Genomic DNA, 27,908 nt, shown 5'->3' with positions numbered 1-27,908 from the left:
GGGCAGCCATGGTTTTTTTGTTATTATATGACGTTTACGCGAGTAATCGTTCCATATTTGGAATTCGTGTTTTCTAATTTGGTAGGATAAAAATACCCCGTGCAATACTGCAAAATTACGGCACGCTGTAACTTATGTCGTCACGATGACAAATGTATAATACATATATATATTATTAATTACTGCGTTATAATAGAGCTGTTCAGTGCTTGTTCAAGATCATCTTAAACAAAACCTGGATGTCCAGACTGAAAAATATATATTGTCAAGCTATTGTGGTAATGTGTTATAAAATAAGAACTTTAATAGTTAAATATATAATGAAATGAATATAAAATTAAATGTATCTTGGTATAAAAAAAACAACAACTTCGAAATGTGTCTTCTATAATTTCACTACCCGAAATCTTATTGCTTGCGATGCCCCATCTGAATGTATCATTGGTAACTCCCGAAATTTGTAGATGATTCATAATTTTACTTTTTATCTGTTGTGCTTGTACTTCTTTCTGCCAAATGAATCGAGGTTACACTGCTGTTCCATCCAATAGCGGTAGGATACGGATACAGAATTACTGACAAGGTTTTAAATGTGTATATCCTTAAAATCACACTATTTTCAAATTATTATAAATAAATATTAGCAAATAATTATGTCACAATATTGCCATTTGATATCCTTTCTGGTGGTGAAGCACCACGGTTTCGCTCGTCGACCGACAGGGTTTCGGCAGTAGTTGTGATCACCTATACCACGCTTCGAGTCTTTCACGGTGTCGTTGGAGAAGTAGTTATGTTCATGCGGCCACTGCGATGACCATTTCTGACAAGTGATCAGTTCAGTCGTGTAATCAAGGTTGCCGCGATATTCACGACCGTCGTTGTTCTCGCTGGGGATGCACTTTGCTGTAGGTTAAAATTGACATTAAAATGAGAGAATGTGTTTTATAAGATTAAAACGAATACCGGTCAGATACCCGTGAACTTGGTATAGTTCCATATAGTAACATTATAGACGGGAATACCTCACACCACTACTCCACACAGCAATCAGATATACTAGGTACATTTTCTGCAAAACCAATTATAAACATGGTTCTAGATTTCAATCAATTGAAATACCGTTAGCGAAACCATCCCCAGGATATTGAGTGGGTAACTCGGCCTACAGCGTATTTTTCCTTGCTCAGATACACTGCGCATAAATGCTACTGTATCTTGCAGGGCCTGTTCACCCTCAATGCAGGATGACCTCTCGACTTGCCAATAAAATGTTGTACCAGGAGAAAATAGTTCGAATAAACAATTCAATTTTTTGTTCTGTATTTCATATTTAAATATACGAAAATCTTGTACCGTTATGTCCATACCCACTATCTGTTTTGTAACTTACGTCGTGTCTGTCGTTTATTGCATCCATATAGTTCTCTAGCCTGTGCTATATCCAGTTCACTGAGGGCGACTCGTTGACCCAGATGAACCCACGATTTTTTACCACGTTTTTTCACTTCTAGAGTTGGTTTCCCATTCCTGGAGAAGTATGTCGTACCGTAGTGCATAATGCTGTTGTAGTCGTAGGCAAAGTTGCGTGACTTGGTTTCTTCTTTTTCCAAACGACCGAAATTTTCTTCGGCGCCGGGGATGACGTTGCTGTCAACCACGTGTACGTACTTGTCCCTGTCAAGGCGACTCTGTTAATGAGCAATGACATTTGTAGCATTAAATTTGTTTTATATAAGTTATTGAACACTTGGTAATCGCTAGCTCTTTTTTTATTGTTCTTAGCCACGTGATTGCTAAAAAGGGCGCGCAAGATATGATTATAAGCGCTTATCATCACTGTAAATTGACTAATCCTTGTCAATTCATAATATTATTGTTAATTCACCTGATTTTACTTCATTAAAGTGGTGTTCTCACTGGACAAAAAAAGTCGTTGTCACAACGCCTTTTATTTGAGAACGTTGTTAAAACACAATGTTGTATGTTTATCAATGATGTACATATTGAGTATATGTAACCTTTACCTGTTCGTGCCAGAATCCCAATGCGTGTCCGATTTCATGTGCCACCGTACCCATGTGTTCACACCCGTTACCAACGGATAACCTTTGTTTGCCGCCCTGTCTACCAACATATGACCAGCACCTAAAACAAAAGTTGATCATCGTTGTGTTTGTCGCTGAAACTTGGTTCTAACAAGAATCACCTGGCCTTTCACATCAACCAACTATAATATTTTTATGTCCGAATCACGCGCGGATTTAGGGGGAGGCGCGCCCTCTTCAGCCCGCAAAAAATGACAAATCAGTTGACAAACCTAGCCCACGTCAATAGGAGCGCACCCCCCTTACCGGATATCTGGCTCCGGCAGTGCGAACACCTAGTTTTCGCGAGCTCCATGTAAACTTACTCGTCCACGAAACGATGCATGATTCTACTGGGGAATCGCATATTGATTGGACACGCGAATGGCATAGCACGTGGTAATTGAGATTAAATTTAATAGAGGAATGTAAAATTGTCAAAAAGGGTACACTTTTAAAATACCTTCGCTGAACAGGATCTACCAAGGCATATTGACCATGAAGGTAATGGACGACTGAACATACCCTGTCTGACAATAAATACAATATTTCAGGATCTCGCGATGATTTAAATTGTAATCCTCCAAGTAGACATATATTTGTTGGTCAATATTTGTGGCTATGCAACGACTTGATACGAAAGATTATCAAAATGGCGAATATGATAATATACGCGGGCAAAATGTGTCACATGACACTGGAGCCCCCAAATGGCCAATCGTGTTTGACTACACACACACAATTTGATTGATGGTCATAATATGTTACTCTATCCACTCACCCATAATCGGGAACAAAATGGATGTAGTCGTGATCTTCGTCTAACTTCTTATGAAACTTCAAACATGTTTTGTTCTCCCAGTGGGCAATTGCCTGCTGTATAGCAATCTTAGCGGCATCATCTGCATGGAAGAGAACCATAGAAAACATTCGACATTTATTTATTCGCTCTTTCGAAACGGCTTCATAACGCTCGTGCTCACCGTCTAGTATTTACAAACCACAAACGAATGCAACTTTTCCAGGTTTTCGTCAAATCGAATATATACTTGTCATGCAGTGACCTGATAAATACTGACATATTTGGAGAAGGATTTTAGTGATTTGTATTACGACTGTCCACGAACGAGACAGCGGACTGTGTGACTTAGTCGGACAAAAATCACGTGATACTGAAAGCTACAAGTTGCCCGTTGAAACACACTATGACTGTCAGCGTCCGTAACACTAAAACCGCTCGGGAGTTTTTGTCTTCCGCAAAATATAAACGGACGACCGGAGAGTGTCAGTTTGCTAGACTATCCGGTAATGTGTCAACGAAGCCGTTTCCATTACATCGTCAGCATTATTACAAACGCCAAACTACATAGCAAAGACACCGTGGGAATACATTTTTTTCACAGACAAAACATATATGTCACAAAAAGTACCATAAATCCCTTGAAACTTTCCCAAGACGTGATATTCATGCGTTCTTTGATCATCCCCGGCGATCTTTTACCTCACGTAAACTTGAACTAATAACTGTAATACTGACATAAACTTGACTTACTCAGATCACGATGTGCCTGGTAAGGCACGTTCCCGTTTTTCCACAGTAGTTTCCGACTCCGCGTCAGTGCACGTCTATTTCGCCTACCCTTCAGAGCGGCCCTTGGTCCTTTCTTCACTACTATGTCTCCTTCGAAGAACGGCGATTCGTACTTCTTTGGTATCGGTACATATGGAACGCCAGAACCTAAGGAGGGGACGATTGCTGTACAAATACCATGATCAGAGTTGTTTTACCGGACTAACTCATGCGTATGTGTGTTAGTACATATAACTTTACTGAAGTTTTACTCCGTTAAAAAGAAAATGTGTATATATTGAAGTATTAATATGTATTCTTAATATTGCATCTTTATAAAAAAAAAAGAACATCATGGTTTGATTCTGCATTTAATAAAAACCCTTGTTTGGCAGCAAACATAGTATTTCGTTTGATGAAAATCTGTAATGCGCATGCGTTCAAACTTACGTTTCTAAACATTCCATCAATCAAATACTAATATGACTTCAGTCAACACGCCGTTTTCATATTATGATGAATCGCATCCTAACGTTTTTACCAAGATGCAATATCAAATAAAATTATTGTAAAAAGTTCCCAAAAGCCTCTTTAAGATAATGATATTATGAGTGGTCTCAACATAGCAAGGATTGGATTCAAGCTGGTGGTCATCATATGTTAGACACTCCTTCCAACTTTTTACAAACTTTCAAACAACTTTACCAAATATGTGTTCCACAAAGTAACTTTGTGAAGAGTTTGCCTTTTTTTTGGTCATGTACTATGAATCTGGGAATAAGCTTGCTTGCGCTGCGGTGTGCTTCATTATCCACTATAATAGGCAATTTTTAATGATGATTCCCTGACAAATGCAGCAAATCGTTAATTTCTGGGTTTTGTTCCATTTAAAGCGCCACATTCGTCACGCAGCGTGTGTTCGTATTTCATGTAAACAAAGTATTTTAAACGCGTTGTGTACGTCGTTACGAGTTCCTTATCGATCAGGACGCGGTGCGACGACCACTGTCCGTTAACTTTTAACCTTTAAATTCTATAAGTTTGTTTCGCATCTACTCAGCCATTCATGGTCGATTGTTTTAAAAACAACTAATCAATAATAATTGCTTGTTCAAATTATCAATTACCCATGCTTGGCGCTCACATACGGAAAAGAATCTACCATATTAAATTATTTGAACTCAGCGTTTTCCTTCCGTGAAATATGCATCTCTTTCATGTAACTGTAGTTGTTATTATAGATGCACGTATACTGTATGTGTTAATGACCACTCAGAATTACTACTATTTGTATTGGACCGAGCCAACTCCGGAGTTAAAGTTAACCACTGCCACACATCGAGAAATCCCGGCTTACATTCATTCCATCCGTGGAGGCTTTCAGCGGGCGATGTGTTTAGCGTGTCACGTGTGTGGCACTTCTGTGAGTAGTTAATGAATTGTTATTGAGTTACTAGGGTATGTCATATGATACTAAAATAACGCATTTTTTTTACATCATCTGCAATTATGTTACAATGATAAAAACAGTAAAATAAAATATACAGGGCAATATTTTAATTGTTCCCATAGCAACAACATATATCTCACAAAATCAATAGTTTATAGATACTTGTTGATATCGCAAAATATTAAAACATTGTTTTCTGGTTTGCACTGAGGCCTATGCTGTCAAATTATTCGCCATTTTTTTTCCGAATAAACGAAGATTGACAGTGAAAGAAAAAAGTTCACATAATTATATTAGAAATTACACAAAGACTAGTGACATTGAATACTGTTATATGCAATAAAATACTATGCATTTCTGAGACACCGTTGTTTTGTACATGTTATATATATATCATGCAGGATTATTGAAGTGATTTGATCAATAAAACCACACATGTGACTGGGCGTCAGTTTCTTTAATAAACTGATCATTTTTTGGTGACAACTTGAATATATGTTGTGGGTTGATGAAAGGCAAGTCATTTTTCAACTAACTTGCAATATTCGATTATAGCCAAAATTGTACAATGCCTACATACTTCGAAGTTTCAACAACGAAGGCGCGTTCCGATTACTAGTAAGAGACTTGAATTCCAGGCGATCGGAACAATTTCTGAGACCCTACTGGGTATTTTTTATGTAATGATGAATAAAAAAGTTAACTTGAAATGGATCTGTTATTTGGTAATTTATAATACACCATTCATTTTAACCGCGCCTTTTAGTGATGGGACGCCGTGACGTCAAAATGACGCATGGATGTCATTCGAATCAGCCACTATGAACGGAAGACTGTCTCAAAGTGATATCAATGACGTCATGAAAGCGCGCCGTCGATAGAGGGCGCGATTAATAGAAAAAGCGTATTGGTGTGATCATTGTGAATAGATAGTTAAGGATATGTGTTTGCTATGTAATTGCACAGGGATCGTTGTTAGTTAAAGCCGTGGGATAACATAACAGACATACCATCCATTAACGGTCCTCCTGGTTTTCTTTTTGGACATAATCCTTCCCGTGCAAGGAATTTAGGGCATGCGCCTGTTAAAATAAACAGTAACGTATTATTACATTATTATTTTCTCGCAATCATTCAACCATGTCCACTCTAGCATTTATTTTATGGAGAACACGCAAGACGATTTATAATTAACTAACGCACTGTCAGCACCACTGTGCATATGTGATAGCAAATCACTATTGCACTTTGTGTACACTACTAGTCATAGATGATATAGACTAGTAGTTATGGAGTACTAGTATATATAATTTGATGGTAATCACAATTTTAATCATAATCATAGCTCATTTTTGAATAATAAAAATAATAACAAGGAGTAAGTTATATGGATGTGTATAACTTGTAAATATAAAATTGATTCCGAGACTGTTCTCACAAATATACATTTCAACCACATGCAAGTTAATCTTTACGTAGTAACTCCTCTTCCCAAAACGCGCCATGCTTGATCACTCGGTGTACTGCCGTCGCTGAGAACTTACACACGAGACTCTTGGTTACCCCGGGTAGACTCGGAGCCTCGTTCCTGTTTCTCGTTGCGTTTTTCTTTTTTAATTCTATTTAAAAAAAATCTATTTATGTGTATGACCTAGAGGTTGTTGTACTCGAATTATTTCCGTGTTCTCACTAGGAAAAGTTACGTCGGTGTAATTTGTGCCCGGTAATTTAAACGATCTGGATCGCATGATCTTGTGTTCACACCAACAATTAATACCAAAGACGTAAATTTGGCCGCCTCCGGATAATGTGCACAATTGCTGCGTTTACACGACAGCATTCTGTCGGAGCCTTACGGCTCGAGCCAACAAAAATAGCCGTCGTTGTATACGCGTTCGGCTCGAGCCAAGTTTGGCTCCAATAAACCCTCGGGGTTGAGCTCTTATAGGATTGGGCCCGACATGGCTCCGACCGTGTTAACGCATCGGGGCTCAACGATAGCGACATAAATTATCTCGTCCCACCAATGACTATACTACTCGAATGGTGCCACACTGTGCGGACAACTGGAGATGAACGAATGGTAGCATATTCGCTGCATCCTTGCTCGTCTAATTTGAGCGTACCTGTTTCTCAAGCAAAAGTATATTCGCCCTGACATGCATCGTGCCATGTAAAGAAACACATGCACGACGCCAAAATCACAAAATGGCACTTACTCGAAGAAATATGGTTGGCCATATATGTCTGTCTTTTGCCAATCTGATTAAAATGGTCTTTTGCGTACTTTTTCAGCTGAACAATAATAGTCGACAATTCTAGGCCAGGTAGAGTGTCAAAATAATATACATACATATACATTTGTTGGAATTTCTTCTAATTCCTTGTAAGTGATATTGGAACCAATCAGCATATTTCGAGTTTAACAACGTATGGGTCAATATAGCTACCTAAAATGCCTTAAAATTTGACACACATTGCGAGTCTGCCTATTTTGTAGTTGACTGTGGCGTTCAAATTTATTTTGAGAAGCCAATACATTTTTTTCTATATTTGAGCGTCTTTTTTTAGCGTTAGTTATTTTTTACATGTTTTTCAGAATGTATTACTAGTAATTAAATATGGGGTACGATAGCAATACAGATTCTATTCTATTCTATTCTATTCTATTCTATTCTATTCTATTCTATTCTATTCTATTCTATTCTATTCTATTCTATTCTATTCTACAACGCCATTTGCGAATGGTCGCCCGTGTTTCCTCCGCCATGTTTAAGTCTATTTACGCCGGTGTACTAGTAACATTTTTTTAACCTCTCTACGTTGCCGTAACGTGTTTTCACTTCTGTTTTTCTCTCACGTTGACGTAAGTTACGTCGTCGTAAAACGACACAAAAACAGATGTAAACACTGTATATGTTGACCATAGTGGTAATTAGAGACATAACTCATTATGCCACGCAATGTGGGGTAGAACACTCACTCTTACAGCACTGATATCGGGCACGTGCAATGAGCGACACTTCAATGAAAACTAGTCGTTCGTTACATTCGAGCGATGTTGTCGAATTTTATATTTCCCAGAATAATTAGATAGCAATTTCAATTTGTCAATTTCAACGGCAAAAACGCATAAGAATAAAAATCGAAAGCTACTGTTCGTGGTGAAAATAATTCACGCGACATTTTCTGACAGTTACACATTACATTCTTGTAACACCAGGAGCAACACAGACTGAAAAGGGGAGTGTGGGGTGCGAAGGTCGCCCTCCAACGATAACGTTGTACTGAACATCCAGACAATTTTAACTACGCTACTCAAACCCCAAAACAAGAAAAAATAGCGATTGCATTTTTATTAATCTTTCTCAAAAAATCGTCCTCACAATAACTACATCTACGTCTATTTCATGGCGATAGAATATCAGCTTGGTCGTCAAGTTTGGTTTGGCCGTCGAATCGGACAGTTGCCTTATTCGTGTGAGGAACAATACGATACTGGGAGTAGGTCGAGTTGCGAATCCAGGGTTACGTGAAAACATTTTGTGGTCAGCAGAATACGTATTAGTCACTTGGATTCGACCTTTACGTGTTTATACCCACATCCCATATCGCCATTCATTTAACACCCTTGGTGGTTTTACGGCCGATCGTAAATTCGTTTCATCAAGTTTTTTCAATGGGTTGACATACTTTACTTACCCAAATTAAGCTGCCATGGAGCTAAACCATTATCTTGCGTGTGTACTCCATTGTCCAATAAACTTACGACAAGAAAAAAGCTCACGAGAAACGCCAGATGCATCTCACTCGCTAAGTGAAGTCTCTGTGTGTATAGACAGTCGCGACAGGGTTGAGGTTAATCAACTGCTGAGAATGAGATGTCAGCAGAATTACTATTCAAACACTCGTTGGTGTTCTGAGGCGATTCCAGGCTTTGTCAAATCGACGCAATGCGCGGATTCCCACTCTACCCGGTAAAGCTGCAGCCGCCGTTCAGTGGAAAATCTGTGGTCCGATCGATCAACTAACTGGCGCAAGTGAGTTCAATCGTTGTGGAACTGACTCGTATACCCCCTTCCGCCTTTTTATACAGCGTTGTGTGTGTTTGTGGTTCTTTTCGGCGATTTCAGAAGCTTTATGACGTTTTTATAGGAGCTTCAAAAGCAAGTGCGCTATTTAATTGATACATACTGAGTTTCCTGCACGGCCTCTTGGCGCTGCAGCGCTCCAGGCAAGGTCACTAGGGGGTACGTAACAGCACATAAAAAGGGGAAGGGTCAGACAAACATTCTGATATATGAGATCATTATGAAAAGAGTGAAGCGTCGCTATCATTGGCTGATCAAAAGGGATGTTGCAACTTAGAGTGGTTGACATGACTGAATGGTGAAGTCGCCAACTTGAAAGCAAGGCAGGCACAGTCAAATGTTTGAAACCATAATAGCAGACATAAAACGTACACATTACGTTGGGAGTAAACGAGTCCGAATGACAATAGACTACAGGAAAAAATAGTTTATACTACCCGGGAAAAACCTTAAAATACACCTAAATAATTTGCATCAATCTTGGCGTATCCTGTCAACTGTCTTGTCATGCGATGCCACGTCCGTTATGGTGCGTCGTTTAATAAAATAATTGAGTTTCTGTTAACACTGGCCTTTTTGAGGCAAATTATTTTTTCGATGCGATTATGCCCTCAAAACTTTCATGGATGCGCTACAATGTCATATAAATCGTTAACGGACAATTATCGTCTAATAAAATCTAATGAAATGTTGGCATCACTAACTCGTGTTACGGTTTTTCTCGGATATTATCGTCCGATAAAGTCTCAGTTATTCAACTCAGACATTTTTGGACATAATCAGACGATAACATCGAAGAAAAACGAACTGTCCCATTAGTTGCCCAGTCAGACCTGTCTAACTTAGACATTTTCAGACTATCATGATATCGGATAACGTTAAAAAGTGCAATGCCGCGTATACTCAAAACTTAATTCCCGCCATTGCCACAATGTTATCGTAGTTCACAAAGCGTAGTTGGTCAAACAAAGGTAAACCTCGCCGCACCCTAATTCCTGATACAGTTATCAGGAGCAATAAAATATATGTATTAACGGGAGATCAGTGTGTTACTTAGATTTTCTCAATGGGGGACTGTTTATGTATGACACCTGTTTAAAAGTTATGACAAGCTTAAAACATGGGATGATCTTTATTCTTTTAAATTAAGTCACCCACCTTTGTGGCAGGGAATTATCTCTGCTCTCCCATCAATGTTTAAAACTTCATAAATTTTTATAGCGCCCAGAATACCAGTTGGCATTACTGGTCATTATTGTCCAATTTTACTATCTCAACAATTGTCACACGAAAATCGTAAATGTCACATTATTTAGCTAGCGATTATGCCCTCAAAACTTTCATGAAGGCGCGACAATTAGCTGTAATTTAGCTAATTCAAGATGCAGGTAATTTAACAGAAAGTATATTCTCACAGGGGGATAGTCAACACTTTAGCTAAATTAAGATTCTGTAAATTCATGCCAAGAGTCAAATCCGCTAAAATTGCATGCAGCTATTTCAACGTGTTCTACAGTATTGTATATAGATTACACTCTCAATCAGTGCTCTTTTATAAGAATAAGTATGAGACTACTGTGAATGCACACACTCAATTTTCATACGAATTGCCATGAACAAACAAAACATGGGAGACAAACAATTTAGTAGTACTTAATGAATGTACGTATTAATTATTTACGAGTCAAGGTTGAAAGGAATCAATATAGTACTTAGTAGCATTACAATAATAAACCAAGTAGAATATGTTATATCAAAATAAAACAGCACTCCGACAAAATATCAAAATAAATGGAAAGATTTTAACATTTAAACCCAAATGTTTCTTTTCACTTGTGAACACAAACTGTATGCGTTTTGACCTCTTGCTAATTTACATTATTTTGCATAGTAATATGCAAAGTAAGATTACTGAATAAAATGAAACAAAACATAAAAAAACACTAATAGCGACAATTCTTTTGTAAATAATTGTCGTTGGTGTAAAGACACACGTTTGTCCAAGGTTTGTCCAATCAAAGTTGTGACGACTCCCATTTAACTTTACACCTACCAAGTGACGACCGTCACTATTTTTCATAACTTTTATAATTTAAGTCATGTTTGCGTAGCTTAGGTTTAGTAAAGAAGGAAGGTGTGGTAATAATATTAATATTATAGTATTCTGAGACCATTCCTATCCACTTTGCTAACCCTAAGCGTTGCAAACATTTCTAAGTCTCATGATGTATGATGTTATTTCTACTTTGATTTAATTAAACTTGAATTAAAACGCAATTCTATGTTGAACTACATTGTAATTTAGAGTCGCGTTTTAATCCAAACATAACGCAACTATATTAAAACTTAATTCAAATATTCTTTCTTAAGCTTACTAGTGTAAATATTTCTTTTAACAATTAAAATAATAGAATTCAACAAATTTGAAATTCTCCTAATATTATTGCTATGCTGATAGTCTATTTGTGCAACTCATACGAGTTTGCCCGAATATTTGTCATATTTGTCACTTCACACTCCGAGAATACCTGTACTAGTGCCTCCCTAGCTGTTTTGGCGATGTATATAGAGATTAGAGGCCAGAAGAGGGGGACTTATGTCAAATAACATTGAGTTCATATAAAGTTTTCCATGCCAATTCACGTAGTTTGCTGTATATGGTCACTGAAAATAGCATCGTATAAAGAAATTCCATTATGACGTCTTTACATTGAAAAGGATTATTGAATGAAGACGGGCTAGAAGCTGTAGAAGTGACGGCAAAATATCGTTTAGAGGTAACATTGCGGATTAGTTTTTGTGTGGAAGATGACAAAACTACCAAATTGTCGTTGTCAAAAATACAGACAGGACTGACCCAAAATGCTGTTAGTACCTATTTTCCAGTGGAATGGCCGATATTATACCTAACTGGTGTAATACAATAAATTCAACTCATTGTTACAGTAGCGAGTTTTATAGAGGTTTACCAAAATGGGGCCGACCGAGAAGCACGTACGGTCACTACTCGACATCCCTGTTGACACCTTGAGTAAGGACGCCGTCACCCATTGAATCTCAGCAATTGACGGACAGTAGGTGGTTGTCTCTTTAACGGTTTGTTAAAAACACTATGCCACGAAAATTACTCTTTGTACTTCAAAACTGCTGTCAAAAAACAATTTTGGGAGCCATCCAAGTACCCGCGACTTAGCCGAATCGCGACTTACCGAGGCGCGACTTAGCGAGGGGTCACTGTACTAGATCATTAAAGTTTAGGCTAGTGACGCTGAAGTCTCCTCAACTTCTAATTTCACTTTTAAAATTAAAAATGTCAGAAATATTCAAGCCTGTAAAAAATTAGTTCCGGATATACTTACTTATAATTGTTGTTATTTGTATCAGACCAAACATTTACAATTTCACGGTTAAAATGAGGTACTAGTATACGGACACCGAGTGCTCCGGCTGTCAAAATTGCATTGGATATGTTGGCCATTAACTGACCCTAGACAGTGGTCTATAATTAGTGAACATGGACTTGAATGACAAGATAAATATTGTTTGACCTATCTCACAGAAGTATTATTTTAATTCCATCTTGGCCTATGTCATCAATCATCGTGTCGCGTGTAAATCTGTCATGCCAATTCCACAAAAAATGTTGTGTTGACGTGCTTGATATCACGTTTTTGATAATGTACAAATTATTATTCATAGGTTGCACATTTTCCTATACTGCAGAACACTTGTTAAACATGTCCATGTTCATACGCTGTATATATTAGACTGACATAGTCGGGACTTCTTTTGTTTTACAAACAAAAATATAAAACTATCGTGACTGCGAAAGAAATCTGCAGGCGACCCCCTGCGTAGGAGTGAAAACCGGAGCGGAATCACTCCGGTGATTATGCTAATTAAAAGTTGTTGACTAGCATTGACAACGAATCAAAGTGCAGTTGTATACGTCATATCTAGTTGTATACGTCATATCTTATCTATATACGTCATATCTTATCTATGTACGTGACCTTTCATTTCTGAGGTCCCGGTGATTTTGAAAGACTACATGACAGGGACTGTGACTACATATATACATTGGACATTTAAAACGACTTGCTGTCAGTAAACATGGATGAAAGTATCGCTTTTGCACTTTAATAGACAGTTAAAGTATCCATCTCTGTGATCGAATCGAAGCAACCTTTCACCCACCCAATCATGAATAATCAATGACATCATGAATAATCAATGACATCATGAATAATTAATAGCAATCAAATGCCTGTAGAAGCGTCCTGTCGGGATTTCTTTAGCGGTCAGATTAGTTTCACGATCACGCTAAAAGGACTGAAATAACAATTAATTATTTCTTTTTGTAAAACAAAAAAGAAGTCCCGACTTGGTCAGTCTACATATAATCCAACAATTTCGATTGGTGACATAGGCCATAATACCCTTGCGGACAAAATCTTCCGCACCCCAAATATCTATATCTATAGCTCCACTTTTTTTAAAGTTCATAAATGTGTTTAAATAAAGAGAATGCACATCCGCCAAGAAGTGAGATCATCCGCATATTCACTTCACTTGAATCCCATTAAAACAAAATCCTTCATTCCCAATTTTTTGGCAATGCATTTTGTAGCTATTTTATAATCTGTTGGTAACTAATTTCTTTAAAAATCTCTTTTTTATCTTTTTTTTCTCAATGGGGATAATTACACGTTGGCATTGGCTGTGAGACATGTGATCATGATCTTGTATCCAGGGACTTGGTTACATACGATCCAAGCAATGGTAAGAAAACCAAGTAGAACTTCACTGAGAGACCATCATTCCCAGAGATTTTAGAATTGTTGTTTTAGTTTGTTTTCAGTTTTCCTTCAATGGACGTTATACGCAAATATTGTGCCAAATGAAATATCACCTCAAAATGTTACCCTGTCCTACAAAGTGAAAAAAAAACACACTTCAATACAATGTCAATAACAGTACATCTTCTTTTGCCATAGTCAGTTTATAGGACAACTATCTCAATATTAAACTTAAATCACGACACCGGGAAATGCGGACAATGACCCCTGTAGCATCGCCGTGGCTTGTCTTTAAACAGTTGTGTTAGCTGTTAATACAAAAACATTTTCCGCTGTATTCTGTAGTGCATACTAGTGAGAGGGGGGGGGGTAGTCCGCACTGTCCCTGTCCCGACAGCCAATATGTGACCCGTAAAATGTGTGACCTTTCACATACAGACAGTTTTTTAAAGCTAAAACAACACCTTTCAGTTGTTTGTGTGGATGGGACAACGCTTTTTTGCAGATTTACAAGGGTTAGTTACAGCATTATATTTATTTTACATTGAATAGTGATAATGTAGACTGCTTTTGGCAAATTTGACTCAAAAAGGGTCCCAATGTCAGAAAGGTTGATCAATTTGTCCGGATTTAATAAACAGCTTACTAATGGCAGTATCCGCCTTACCTCCCATCACACCAAGAATTAGTACAAGTGTGTTAGTAAAGAAACCTTAAATATACTGTGCAAACATTGTTAACTTTTGATTTTTAAATACTAGATAAACCAGATACTTTTTCATGTTTTATAATTGTAGTGAATTCGGAAATGAACCGTGATTTTTGAAAAAACACACGCACACAGTGTTGGTAGTTATCGCACTTTAGTAGGCCTTACAGTAACATAGGGTACGTTTCCAGCTTTAGATGCAATGATTTATTATATTGCATTCGGCGACGCATCTCTCAGTCAAATAAAAACAGTTCAATGAAATAATCATGGCCTTCAAAATAAGTAGGAGCCTAAAACGGAAGTTGAATATTGTGAGTACAGAAAAGTGTTTAATAAACACAGTGGTGTTGTGGTGCCAATTGTCAGACCGCATCTATAATATTGTCACCAATTAACTTACCGATGCGTTAATACTCAGGATGTTCGTCATTTCACACTACTTAACAGTTGTTAGCAGTCATGTGCTTTCCTGTGGTCAATAATGACAAAGGGACCAAATATTTGTTCCATAATTATCTCTGAATGCACTGTATGAATGTCACAATATACGTGAATTAAAGGACCCGCGTAGCTCCGCCTCAATGTGTTGTTAGAATTCTTTACATTCTTTGGGAAACACATCACCTATCCTATACATGTCTCTACCACAATGACTGTCAGTGAAATAATATAATTAATAACGTTAATGGTAACTGGCGTGGGATAAGATAACCGAGATGCAATGTAGTATTTTCGGGAAATTGAAGAAATTCGCCTGACACTGTGTTTAAAATAATGGAATCCTTATGCAAACAATGGCCCTTTTCAGAAAGTATCAAATTAACTCAATAACGTGGTTCTATTTTAACCAGGTTTTAAAAATAATACTTTTCAATAAAATAGTTTCGTATCACAACAGAGGTCAGTTACAATGACTATTCTGCACTTGATATCATTTTCTCCAAATTTTTCTATGATGACTGCAAACGTGTTGAGTGCCATACTATATTGTCTCGTGTACTCCTACCATGATAACAAGAGAGATAGTAAATGTTTTCTTTGTATATTTGATCTCTATAAGAGATGATTTTTCAGGTGTGTCGACAATCGTGCATTTTCTTGACTAAGAGCTTAATCCAAGATATTTGATTCAAACATTTATCTTTAAATAAAAATATATTGAGATTTCCAAGTTCAAATCCACGTTTAATTCGCTTCGCATCGTTATTGTATTCATATCGTCATTTTTAAAAATTAGTACGATCAATTGTAGGGTTTATAGTAAATAATTTATAGAATGTGTGCTTACCAAACATGTTATAATCCATTATACAATCAGAAACTTCGCGAAAACATTTTTGTTGTTCTTACAAGCTGGTTATTATAGTTTTTTTAGTCTATTTTACAACTATTCGCTTCCATTATATTACTTAATAATAACCTTGTCGATGTGTGTGACCGTAGGACCAATTCATTACAATAGTTTGCACGAGGCTTGCTATTCCGTGTTCGATTGGCGTAGTCGGTATTATACCGCCTTCTAGTCAGTCTCGTGGCATTCGATGCTGGGATTTGTGGCATCCAGTTGGAGGTCATATCATAGCTGTTGTTCATGTCTTCAATCATCGTCGCAAACCACGCCCTCTTTCGGCAACTGATGGTTGTCTCCTATTTTTTTTAGTTGGGCGGAAAAATATTCTGGCGGGCGAAAATGGTCTTCAATGCACGTACGTGAATCGTGACAGTGACGTCATAAGTAATAGCGCATGGGAGGAGAAGGAGCATTTCTCTGGAATAATGGTTTTCCTTCCATAAATAAATCTAAACAAGGATAAGTAAGGGCGACATATGCGATGGAGATCAAACGTGAATTGAAGAAGTCACGTGAATCGCGACATGATCACGAAATCGCAAAAGAAACCTTTATTCGGAAGTTCCAATGCAAACTAGTAAGAACTGGCTCGTATTCATCTCGTATTCATCTCCTATCGTTTTTGACAGTGTCCTTGTATGTTCGAGAAGTGTGTGGTACGTGCGTTTTGCTCTTTCAAATCACCGTCCCTCAAGGTAGTATACGCAATCAAGCCCCTCTATCACCGGTCTGGAAACGCTTATTTGTTGAGCTGTCAATCTGACAGCTGGATTAGTGGGACAACGCTCGTGACGGCAATTTATTAGTTGTCTGAATTGTGGCTTATACGGTCACAGTGGATTGGTCAAAATAAAACCCATTTTACGAATAATTATCCATTATTTCACATTTTGACTTTACACGTTATTCTCCGTGTTCGTTCCAATATGTTTTGACGTTTGTGTCGACCGACATGTAAACTTACTCAATGTTCTGGTTTCTGTTAAAACAACGGCTAATGTTTCATTTTGGAAAGTTCAAACTGTGCTAAAAATGGTCAGCTGGTTAAATATAATTTAAAGATAGTCTGATTGACAGAATAATTGTTTGGCAGAAAGATTTTGTCTTTCATATAGATTTTTCCAATATTGGAGTTAATATTTATATTATACTCCAAGGAATAACGTTGAATGTCGTAACAAAAACAATTTTGTGCTTTTCATTTTGTACGTGGTCCATTACAGTTTCCACAAAATACGCATAATGTAGTGCAAGTTTCTGCTCAATTTACCTACGAGTGAATGGCGTAACTCGGTTAAGAAGTGTTTGGTCGTTAGAACAATCCGTTTCGAAATTGGTAAGGTATTTCTTTGAAAAAACTCGCTCTCAAAAAAAATGGATAACAAAAATGAAAAATGTATATCGTTTATAAGTATATGTATGTTGAATGACGCAGTGTTATAACAAGTAAGGCACAAGAGTATGGCTTCCTCTCAAACGTTGGCATTTGATGGCGCAGAATCGGAAATCCGGAAACAGTCGACCGTTTCAGGATAGGTAGGCGTGGCTAAAGCACTAGAAATATCTCAAATTTACTTGGATACAAGTGATCATTTTCAGCGGGACACGGATCTAAAACGGGTAACGTGTGGGTGGGCATTTCACAGGCACTTTAACTTCCGGAATAAGTACTTATCTGAAGGCGCCAACACTATATTTACCCGCTCTGAGCATTGGTACAATACTAGTAGATTGCATTTCATTTCCAGACCAGGGTACAGGAACTGTACTTGTACCAACTTCGGTTTCGTAAATAATCATTCAATAATTTTACAATTTAGTCTAAGCTATCGGTAGAGAACTCTACTCCTATTCTATCAGCCATACATGGCTACCAAGGTGTAGCTACTGAGAATTAGCCAACTTTGTGGTTAGAATATCTAATCAGAAGAAATACAATTGATCAAAACTGAATAGCCAATACGAGTGAAACTAAAAATTGGAGATTATAACCATCGTTGCATACATGAAGTTGGATTTTCTTTTGTCTCTGCAGAAGTTGCATGTTCCAGCATGTTCTGCACTTTCAAATGACAGCAACTTGCGAGAGTTCGCTTCTCGCCGCCAGACTTTCAAGTTCATCGCATATCACCCTTTATGCTTATGAAAGTTGCACAATCTTATCTTATAAAACATTGACCTAAATAAACAATAATACAATAAATACACAATTGTCAATATGAATATTTGATATTTTAATGACCATGAACAATTGTCCGGATTGAGAGATAAACATATAAGTATCTCTGTGATAATTTCTGCTCCGCCTCTGTTTATTTTCTATACTTATTTGCTTTGTCTAATGTCTGTAACAAATTCTTCACAACCAGCTTTCATCGTGTATGAACACACATTGATCTAAGAGCAGTTCATTCCCCACCAACATATTGCTATCGTAACATTTTTGTCAGGTTGACTATTGGTGAAAATAAACCTCAAGTTACAAACTTTATTCAGGCTATACATCAAAGTTAGTTCAAACATTGTGAAAATGCACAAAATGTTTTCACCCCCTCCAAAAATAAACAATACAATATCGAAATAGCAGTGAAGAATATACTGACACTAGAGGGCGTGATTTATATGAATGTTGTCATGATTTCTCTGGGAAAATATGAAAACTATACAGCCATCATATAACAGATTATCTAACTTGCACTAACTGTAATTAACGTGTTCATGCTCATAACGGGACATTAGACAATTATTATGTCTCGGTATAAATCATATAACCCGAGAATGTAGAATAGCCATGAGAAGCACTGTATAAAGCATTGCCTGCACTTAATCTAACCCACATTTCATCTCCCTCTTGTAATTCTAATATGATACTATTTGTACCTGTCCCATAACCCGCGGATTCGGAATAGGCACATGTCAGCTTTGTCTGGTTTCTCATAAAACAAACATGCATATTGGTATCGCTATTCTGTTTAAGTGCTGTCATTGTAAAATAATACACACCACTAATTGGACATGTCGCATATCACCCTTTATGCTTATGAAAGTTGCACAATCTTATCTTATAAAACATTGACCTAAATAAACAATAATACAATAAATACACAATTGTCAATATGAATATTTGATATTTTAATGACCATGAACAATTGTCCGGATTGAGAGATAAACATATAAGTATCTCTGTGATAATTTCGGCTCCGCCTCTGTTTATTTTCTATACTTATTTGCTTTGTCTAATGTCTGTAACAAATTCTTCACAACCAGCTTTCATCGTGTATGAACACACATTGATCTAAGAGCAGTTCATTCCCCACCAACATATTGCTATCGTAACATTTTTGTCAGGTTGACTATTGGTGAAAATAAACCTCAAGTTACAAACTTTATTCAGGCTATACATCAAAGTTAGTTCAAACATTGTGAAAATGCACAAAATGTTTTCACCCCCTCCAAAAATAAACAATACAATATCGAAATAGCAGTGAAGAATATACTGACACTAGAGGGCGTGATTTATATGAATGTTGTCATGATTTCTCTGGGAAAATATGAAAACTATACAGCCATCATATAACAGATTATCTAACTTGCACTAACTGTAATTAACGTGTTCATGCTCATAACGGGACATTAGACAATTATTATGTCTCGGTATAAATCATATAACCCGAGAATGTAGAATAGCCATGAGAAGCACTGTATAAAGCATTGCCTGCACTTAATCTAACCCACATTTCATCTCCCTCTTGTAATTCTAATATGATACTATTTGTACCTGTCCCATAACCCGCGGATTCGGAATAGGCACATGTCAGCTTTGTCTGGTTTCTCATAAAACAAACATGCATATTGGTATCGCTATTCTGTTTAAGTGCTGTCATTGTAAAATAATACACACCACTAATTGGACATGTAAAGATACCGGTGTCTCCATTGTAATGTTCCCCTACATTTGTGTAGACTTCATCATACGTTACTGGCTTGTGTTCTGATGATGGATCCAGTACCGATGTACGTGCAACTGAAAATACAACTTTTGGAGTGGTTTGCATTGGACCTCTATAGCCCCTAGGCTCGTCGCCATCGTATGCTTTCACATAACCGGCCCCTTTATAGCTCTCACCCTTATAGCCATGATATGCTTTCACTGAACCGGCTCCTTTATAGCCATGATATGCTTTCACTGAACCGGCTCCTTTATAACCCTCAGGCTCATCGCCATCGTATGCTTTCACATAGCCCTCACCCTTGTCGCCATGATAGGCTTTTACTGAACCAGCTCCTTTATAGCCATGATATGCTTTCACTGAACCGGCTCCTTTATAACCCTCAGACTCATCGCCATCGTATGCTTTCACATAACCGGCCCCTTTATAGCCCTCGCCCTTATAGCCATTATATGCCTTCACTGAACCAGCTGGACCCTGCAAACCAGGTAGTCCGTTTCTTCCATTTTCGCCTCGTTGTCCTGGCTCGCCCCTGTCTCCTTTTGGGCCTGGTAATCCATGATTACCCGGTATACCTTAATAAATCAATCGTATACAAAAATAATTAAAATTTAGATACATGATGTAATCGATAGTCTCGTTGATAAGAAATTGCTTAAAACGTCACTTGTAATGAAATGCAATTACCTGGGGTACCAGGGATACCATGGGAACAATGACAACATTGTTTGGCGTCACCATACAGATCTCCACCATCTTTATTTCCTTCTTGTGCGGATATTACAGGAATGAGTAGCATAATTAGCCAAATAATATTTCTACATCGGGGAGACAACATACCGTTTTTCAAGTTGGAGTTCATGACGAATCTGTTATTGTACAAGTGGTTATCAGAATACATCAGTTAATTTACGTAACTTTGAAAAGAAAATACAATTCGCTCGAGTAGGTTTTGAAACTGAACATGAACTGACGATGCATTTTTACTGTGATCGTAAGAAATAATGAAACAGCATTATTGCAGTATGGGGCACTATTTTGCTAATGATATACGGTATTTCTCACAATGTAGCCATTGCTCCCCATGGCAACAAGTTGTTTAATATTGCTAATTTCTAATATCACACTGATATTTTGCCGTTTCATTCTTTCTTGCGCTCACAGTAATGTTGATAGTGGAGGTATGGAAGTAAAGTGATGATGACAGTCTACTTTGGCCTTGCCCTCGTATTCCTCCTTTTGCTCTTCAGTCTTCCATGGGGAAGGTCACACAAAGCTCACTGACATTTTCTCATGACATTCATTTTTTGTCTGGTGGACAAATACGGCACACAGAGAAAGGCGCTTTTTTAATTAAAGGGACGACTCGAAATAATCAGACCACAACGATTTTTGCTCCGTTCACGTTAAGGGATTAGGGCACGTGCCGACATTTTTAACCCTTTGCAGACCAAATCAACTCATGTCCGCTGGCTGCTAATAATTGCTATAGTGAAATTTACTATTATGGTATAACAGTTGCAGCAACGCCGGCAACGTCCTGCATTCATTTCATTCACTACTACGGCATCCGGGTCGGGTTACCACACAACAAATACAAAGGACTTGTGACCTTTGCAGACGCCCTCTTTGCAGACGCCCTCTTGCGACACCGGTGGTGATTGTCACCGGCCCGAGTTCAGTGCTTGATGCAATGGTTGACAGGTTCATTAATATTCCACCAGTCAGCATTAAGGCACAGAAGGACTGTTGTTAAGGTCAAATTTTAGAGTGTATAAACAAACATCCTTCTCCATAGTTTATTTAGACATCAGACTTGTATTACCAGTCTGAGTTTAGACATAGTCACTCTAACCCGACCTTCGCGGTAGCTCGGCTTTCGCTATTTACACTCCCACAATATTTCGTTTTATCGAGAAACAACAACAAATAAACAAGGGACTTTATGCAGGTCTTGTATTAATCCTATAAATGACTCAACCAATAAACACGTTTTAAATCACATAAACCATTCAAAGAATACTGGGAGTCACTTTCGCATTACATCATCTTAGGTAAGAGTTTGTCGCCATTCTGTAATGTATGGATTTTTTAAAGGTCCATTTGTACTGTCCAGCAATATAATACCCTGAACAAACAAACAAGTCATTCACTATCTGCACACATGGAGGATTATGATACATACAGCCCCGCAAAATAACTCATTTAAACTACAGTCCCTATATCCCCGATCTGGAAACGGATATTTTTCTAAGGTGTGAATTATCCGATGGGCTCGGACTGCGCTGGGTATGGCTTTCCGCAAGCTTAATCTCCTGATGGCAGATCATTCCGCTGAAACATGGAACTATAAACCCCAGGAAGAACAACGAAACTAAGAGGATTAAAAAAACCTTTGTCTTGTATTACTAGTCTGAGGTTTATCTTACAGTGCTTTCGCTTTTGTTTCCACGACATTAGTCATACTCCATGTTAGTTGCCGCCGATACGCCCGTATCAATCGCTTTGCTGGAAACGGAAAACTTTAACAAAAAAAATTTCATATCAGTGCAGTAAAATATTTCGTTTACTACGCATGCGCAAACAAGTCGGTCTGCAGAGTGACCTTCAGTGTACCGGAAATCATGCAACGGGTCGGAGTTTTAGCGAGTTTTCATAATTTTCAATGTCGTTTTTAGATTACTTCTTGTTTTTTTCAACCCTCGAAAAAATAAGGTTGCGAAAGTTTGCGAAACATGGGGTTTGGTATGCTGTTTGTTGTCGAGATATCCAGACTTATTCCGTGTTTCCCTTCGATCGCCAGAAGTGCCAATGTGTTTTTTTTCCCCGTTGAATGTCGCTCATTTATCAGTGTTTTTGTCTTGGCGCCATTGTTTTTTTATGCTGTAACCGAAACAACTCGATCACGTGATCTTCCGAAGTCGCCCGATTGACTCCGAAAATGACCGATAGTCGGAGATAAACGTTCATTTGCGTAAATCGGCTTATTTTTTAATGCGACGAAATAAACAGTCAAAATAAACATTCGACATCGCGGCAACTATCATAGTTCAAAAGAAACGAAGTGGTTGTTCTGCCTGGGGTTTATAGTTCCATGGCTGAAACGAGCGATTCATTGTTCCCATCATATTCTAGTTTTCACAACCGAAAAAAAAACATATACCGGGGATATTTTTTATACTTTATATAGATTTAGAAGCTCAAAATATTTCTTTAGCCGGCAAGTCTTTCTATAGTGGTATATTGACAACATTCTTCGCGAATATCACACTTAAATTTGAGATACTCTGTCAGGATCGCAACTTCGAACATTTCGCTCTTTTATGTGGTACATAGTGTCCAATAAAGTGTGTTAAAATCGGACATTTCGCCGTCTGGTGAAAATTGTGTTGGATTATTGCAAAAACGTGGACGCACATTTCGGTTTCTGACGAAAAAGGCTTTAATAACGGACATTTCGCCATGTGGTGAGAATTGTCATGAATTATTCCAAAAACGTTCAAAAATTTTAAAACGGAAGTAAAAACTGATATATCATAAAGGATGGCAACTTACCAGGAATGACCAGACAAGACTGATTGGAGAATGTTTGCTTGGAGAAGACAATATTTCAATAGAGTAATGTGGCGTGTATCGGTCGAATGCAACCAAAGATTACAGAAATTCTCGTGTTATCACTGTCTTGGCCAATGAAGAACGTGTATTTTCGTCTATCAATCAATGATAGCGATTTCAATATAGCGGTAGCGTGATATTTAAAGTTTGTTGCCCTTTTGAGATATTTCTGTCTCTAATGTTTTACCCTTTGACCATTCCTCGGTTGTTTAGGTTTGAATAATCTAAGGTGACAAATCAGTAAATAGTCAGCCTTTTATTCCATTTACTCATCGAATATTAGGATGCCGGTATAGAGCATTAAAATGCAACAATACAGACTAATTTGTTGCTTCTCGATATTGAATAAAAAGGAATAAAACACACCAAACGTCTGTTTTTGGTGGGGAGGTGTTCGACCTTGACTTTTTGATGTTGTTGGCTGTGAACAAACAAACCAATCAATGATAGCGATTTCAATATAGCGTGAAACTCCCATCATGGAGCTATCTCATTCTAGCTCTATGCTCCCATCAATTGAAAATATTATGTGCGCCATGAAAATGACAATAAATAGCCACGTGATTGCCTGTGACGTAATTGTTTGTCACGTGTGTAAACGGCGGACAGTACCGTTAAAAACACTGTAACCGCTGTTTTCTAGTCACTCAGCAGCAATGAAACAACTCCTGAAATGTCTTACTTGTGCAACCTATGTTCACATCAATATCTTCCTTTATCTTACTGTCAACGTATTGTCATGATATTTATAGTTTTGTTGCGCTTTTGAGATGTTTTTTTTTTGTCTCTAATGTTTTACCTTTTGACCATTCGACCTCATTTGTTTAGGTTTGAACAATCTAAGGTGGCAAATCAGTAAATAGCCTTATCTTTCATTTTGTCACAGTTCAAGGCCAACTTAGGTTCCGTAAATAAACATCTAACAATTAGGTAATAGTGTCTCGAATAAACAGGAAACACGGCAGCTAAAATGTGTTACAGCCTGTTCAACTGTTGTGACGTTACGAACGAAGTTGTCTCCACCATAATTGAAATGAGAGGTTACTTCAAGTTGAAGAAGACGATTGAGGGCGTGATTTTGGCTCCGACAGTTGGGCCGCGTATACACAGTCGGGCCATGTCGGGCCTCAACCATGGAGCTAATGGCTCAACCCTATCGGACTTCAACCCCGAGGGTTTATTGGAGCCGAACTTGGCTCGAGCCGAACGCGTATACACGGCCATTTTTTCTGGCTCGAGCCATAGGGCTCCGATAAAATGCTGTCATGTGAACGTAGCAATTGCTATGCCTTCGCTTTCACCATAGACCTTTGAAAACAGGTATATGCTTTTACACATAAATCTCAGTACATCGCTTCAAATTTGTTGACTAACATTGAAATTGTATCATTGATATATTCCTGGTTGTGTGCGACATGAAAATAACGCACCACAGGAGTTAATATTTTTGAAAAGAGTGATTTTGCGGAGCACCCCGAAGAGTTGTTTAAAGGGGCCGATATTATAAATAGGGGCAAGACGGGCACCACAACTAGTATGCTAATCCGAACCAGCTCCCTGTCCGAACCAAGCCGCTCACATCGTGGCGGGAGCTTTGGGAAATGTGTCATTTCCAAATACATTTCTATGATTACACTCATTTGGTTGGGCTTTTGATGTATAAATGTTGTAGTTTTCGGTCGAAACGCACTGCGACATGTAAAAATCATGAGTTTAAAATGGCGGCTAATGTATACAAAATGCCTGTCAATCACAGTTTGAGTAAGCGAGCATAATAAGCATTCATTTACTTAGTGGACAGAGGCAGAGTAAATTACCCATGAGCACGTGGTGCAATCGGTGGGATTGAGCAGTTCCCATTTAAGTGTCATTTGCATACTGAAAACTGGCGGTCATCTTTCCATTATACACACAGATGATTCAACCAATAAACACGTTTTAAATCACATAAACCATTCAAAGAATACTGGGAGTCTCTTCCGCATTGCATCACCTTAGGTAAGAATTCGTAGCCATTTTGTTTTGTTTGGATTTTTTTAAAGTTTATGTCCAGCAATTTTATTAAACAAACAAACAAGTCATTCACTAGCTACCGGTACACACATGGAGCTCCTTGCTACGTTCAAAATAACCCAATACACCAACCAGCGCTGCTTTGTACAATGGGAGAATATGTTCACATATATTCTACGTTAAACAATATTTGCATTATAGCGTTCATATTACAGAAAATAGCAAAATATAAAACGGAACAGAGAATCATAGATATTCTCAGTTAGCTGGCGCAAAAACACCGAATTCGGTCGAAATTGTTAACGGTTGGCTTAATATAAACATAACAGATCATATTTTTGTGAAAGATTGGCATTTTTGTCCTGATTTGTAGGGATCTGAAAAACGCGTTTCACAACTTGTTTCTTATTTAGTTTTATGCTGCATTCAAGATAGCGGCCACCATATAGTAAATATCGCATTTACTTTATTAACACGTGTGCGTCAGCTGACTGTGGATATTCTCAAGTTAACTGCGAACTCGAGTGACGAGTGGGCAAGTCACTTTAAAATCGTCTTCCACCGACTCTTAAACATAAACTTCATAAACTTCTACATAGCGCAAAGTACATACTGTTGTATTCATTCACAATTTCAATGCAAAATGTTATAGCTTGGATGTATTTGAAGACTGAATTTAATTTTTTGTCACTATCAAAATGAGAACTTTTGTTTATGTTTGAGCTTAACGCCACGAGGATAAGCAGAGACATACAGAACGTCACATTTTGCTGTCTTTTTGTATTATAGTAACCCGCTTTTTATGTGGCATTAATGGGTATTAAAATGGGACATTTCGCCGTCTGGTGAAAATTGTGTTGGATTATTGCAAAAACGTGGACGCACATTTCGGTTTCTGGCGAAATAACGGACATAATAACGGACATTTCGCCATGTGGTGAGAATTGTCATGAATTATTCCAAAAACGTTCAAAAAATTTAAGACGGAAGTAAAAACTGATATATCATAAAGGATGGCAACTTACCAGGAATGACCAGACAAGACTGATTGGGAAATGTTTGCTTGGAGAAGACAATATTTCAATAGAGTAATGTGGCGTGTATCGGTCGAATGCAACCAAAAGTAACAGAAATTCTCGTGTTATCACTGTCTTGACCAATGAAGAACGTGCATTTTTGTCTACCAATCAATTATAGCTATTTCAATAAAGCGTGTTACTCCCACCAATAGAAAATGGTGTGTGTCACGTGAAAATGAAAATAAATAACCACGTGATTACCTGCGACGCAATCATTTGTCACGTGTGTAAACAGGGTACTGGTAAACACTGTAGCCGTTGTATACTAATCACTCAGCAGCGATGAAACAACTCCTGAAATGCCTTACTAGTGCAACCTATGTTCACATCAAAATACATAAATTTGATTTTTTCATCACAAAAAAAACAAATAAAAGAAAAACGGTAAAATGGATGTACTTCAAGGCATGCTGGGAAATCTTTTTTGTGGTCTCTGCTGTCAACCATTTTTGATAAATGTTTTTTTTCAAAAACATTATCGTCTGGCATCAAACTTCTAAATTTACAAATAACACAACAAAATTAATATATATGAAGTACAATACTTCCTTTACCTTTCTGTCAATGTATTACTAAGATAGTTATAGTAGTTTGTTGCTAACGATATTGAATGAAAAGGAATAAAACACCAAAAGTCTGTTTTTGGTGGAGAGTGTCTTGAGTTTTGTTGATGTTTGTTCTTAATGTAGCTTGCAATTAAACAAACCAGGGCTGGATTTTACCAAAAGTTTGCAAAATTTTGATTTTTGTCTTGTAATTCAGGATAGATAAACAAATTTACCTAAATTTTCCTGCTAAAATATCTATGAATATATCCCTCTGCTTAAAAATATGCTAAATGTTGTGTTGAAAAGTGAGCTGTATCACAGACCTTAAAAGACAGTCTATGGCTGAGCAGCAGGAAGTGATCTGCCTGTCGCTAAGCTTCAAATGATACAGTACTGTATACTAATGAACAGTCACATGATTGAATGTGGTAATATTGTGATTGCAGTTATTGACAGTAACTTAACGTGGTGACGTAACAAATGCATTATAATGCAACATTTTATTTCCCGTCTTAGAAAGTTTGCGTGCACACAGGGTTGTGTAAAACCACAGTCCCTCTATCCCCGGTCTGGAAACCCGGTCTAAGGTGTGAATTACCCTCTGTGCTCGGACTGGGCTGGGTATGTTTTTCCGCGAAACAAA

General features: G+C 37.7%; 2 protein-coding genes across 3 annotated transcripts; both read right to left on the bottom strand.

The window, feature by feature from the left end:
• Positions 1-281: 281 nt before the first annotated feature.
• On the bottom strand, positions 282-9,227 carry LOC100371096 (hatching enzyme 1.2-like). Its single transcript, XM_085505486.1, has 7 exons — positions 8,810-9,227; positions 6,118-6,189; positions 3,640-3,825; positions 2,869-2,989; positions 2,028-2,148; positions 1,394-1,691; positions 282-906 (listed from the first exon to the last, which is right to left on the bottom strand). Exons 1-7 carry the CDS (start codon positions 8,910-8,912, stop codon positions 641-643), a joined length of 1,167 nt encoding a protein of 388 aa, XP_085361612.1. The 5' UTR covers positions 8,913-9,227; the 3' UTR covers positions 282-640.
• Positions 9,228-19,168: 9,941 nt separating this feature from the next.
• LOC100372009 (uncharacterized) lies at positions 19,169-26,766 on the bottom strand. 2 transcript variants are annotated; one of them, XM_002732856.5, is made up of 3 exons: positions 26,664-26,766; positions 20,698-20,879; positions 19,169-20,585 (listed from the first exon to the last, which is right to left on the bottom strand). In XM_002732856.5, exons 2-3 carry the CDS (start codon positions 20,870-20,872, stop codon positions 19,705-19,707), a joined length of 1,056 nt encoding a protein of 351 aa, XP_002732902.2. In that variant the 5' UTR covers positions 20,873-20,879; positions 26,664-26,766; the 3' UTR covers positions 19,169-19,704. The 2 variants fall into 2 exon arrangements, with proteins under 2 accessions (XP_002732902.2, XP_085361156.1); XM_085505030.1 differs by lacking the exon at positions 26,664-26,766 and adding an exon at positions 23,566-23,662.
• Positions 26,767-27,908: the final 1,142 nt, after the last annotated feature.

This window comes from Saccoglossus kowalevskii, chromosome 11, assembly GCF_978046115.1.
Source record: "Saccoglossus kowalevskii chromosome 11, keSacKowa6.1, whole genome shotgun sequence".
Classification (NCBI taxonomy): Eukaryota; Metazoa; Hemichordata; class Enteropneusta; family Harrimaniidae; genus Saccoglossus; species Saccoglossus kowalevskii.
This window is presented reverse-complemented; position numbering and strand designations above follow the sequence as displayed.

Excerpts from the sequence above, each read along its gene's own strand:
- LOC100371096 (XM_085505486.1), bottom strand. The coding sequence starts at position 8,912 with ATGCATCTGGCGTTTCTCGTGAGCTTTTTTCTTGTCGTAAGTTTATTG. Across the intron at positions 2,990-3,639 it reads CCAGGCACATCGTGATCTGA|ATGATGCCGCTAAGATTGCT; the intron begins GTAAGTCAAGTT and ends TCTTCCATGCAG. Across the intron at positions 2,149-2,868 it reads CATTTTGTTCCCGATTATGG|GTGCTGGTCATATGTTGGTA; the intron begins GTGAGTGGATAG and ends CTTTTGTTTTAG.
- LOC100372009 (XM_002732856.5), bottom strand. The coding sequence starts at position 20,872 with ATGAACTCCAACTTGAAAAACGGTATGTTGTCTCCCCGATGTAGAAAT. Across the intron at positions 20,586-20,697 it reads TGGTATCCCTGGTACCCCAG|GTATACCGGGTAATCATGGA; the intron begins GTAATTGCATTT and ends TGATTTATTAAG.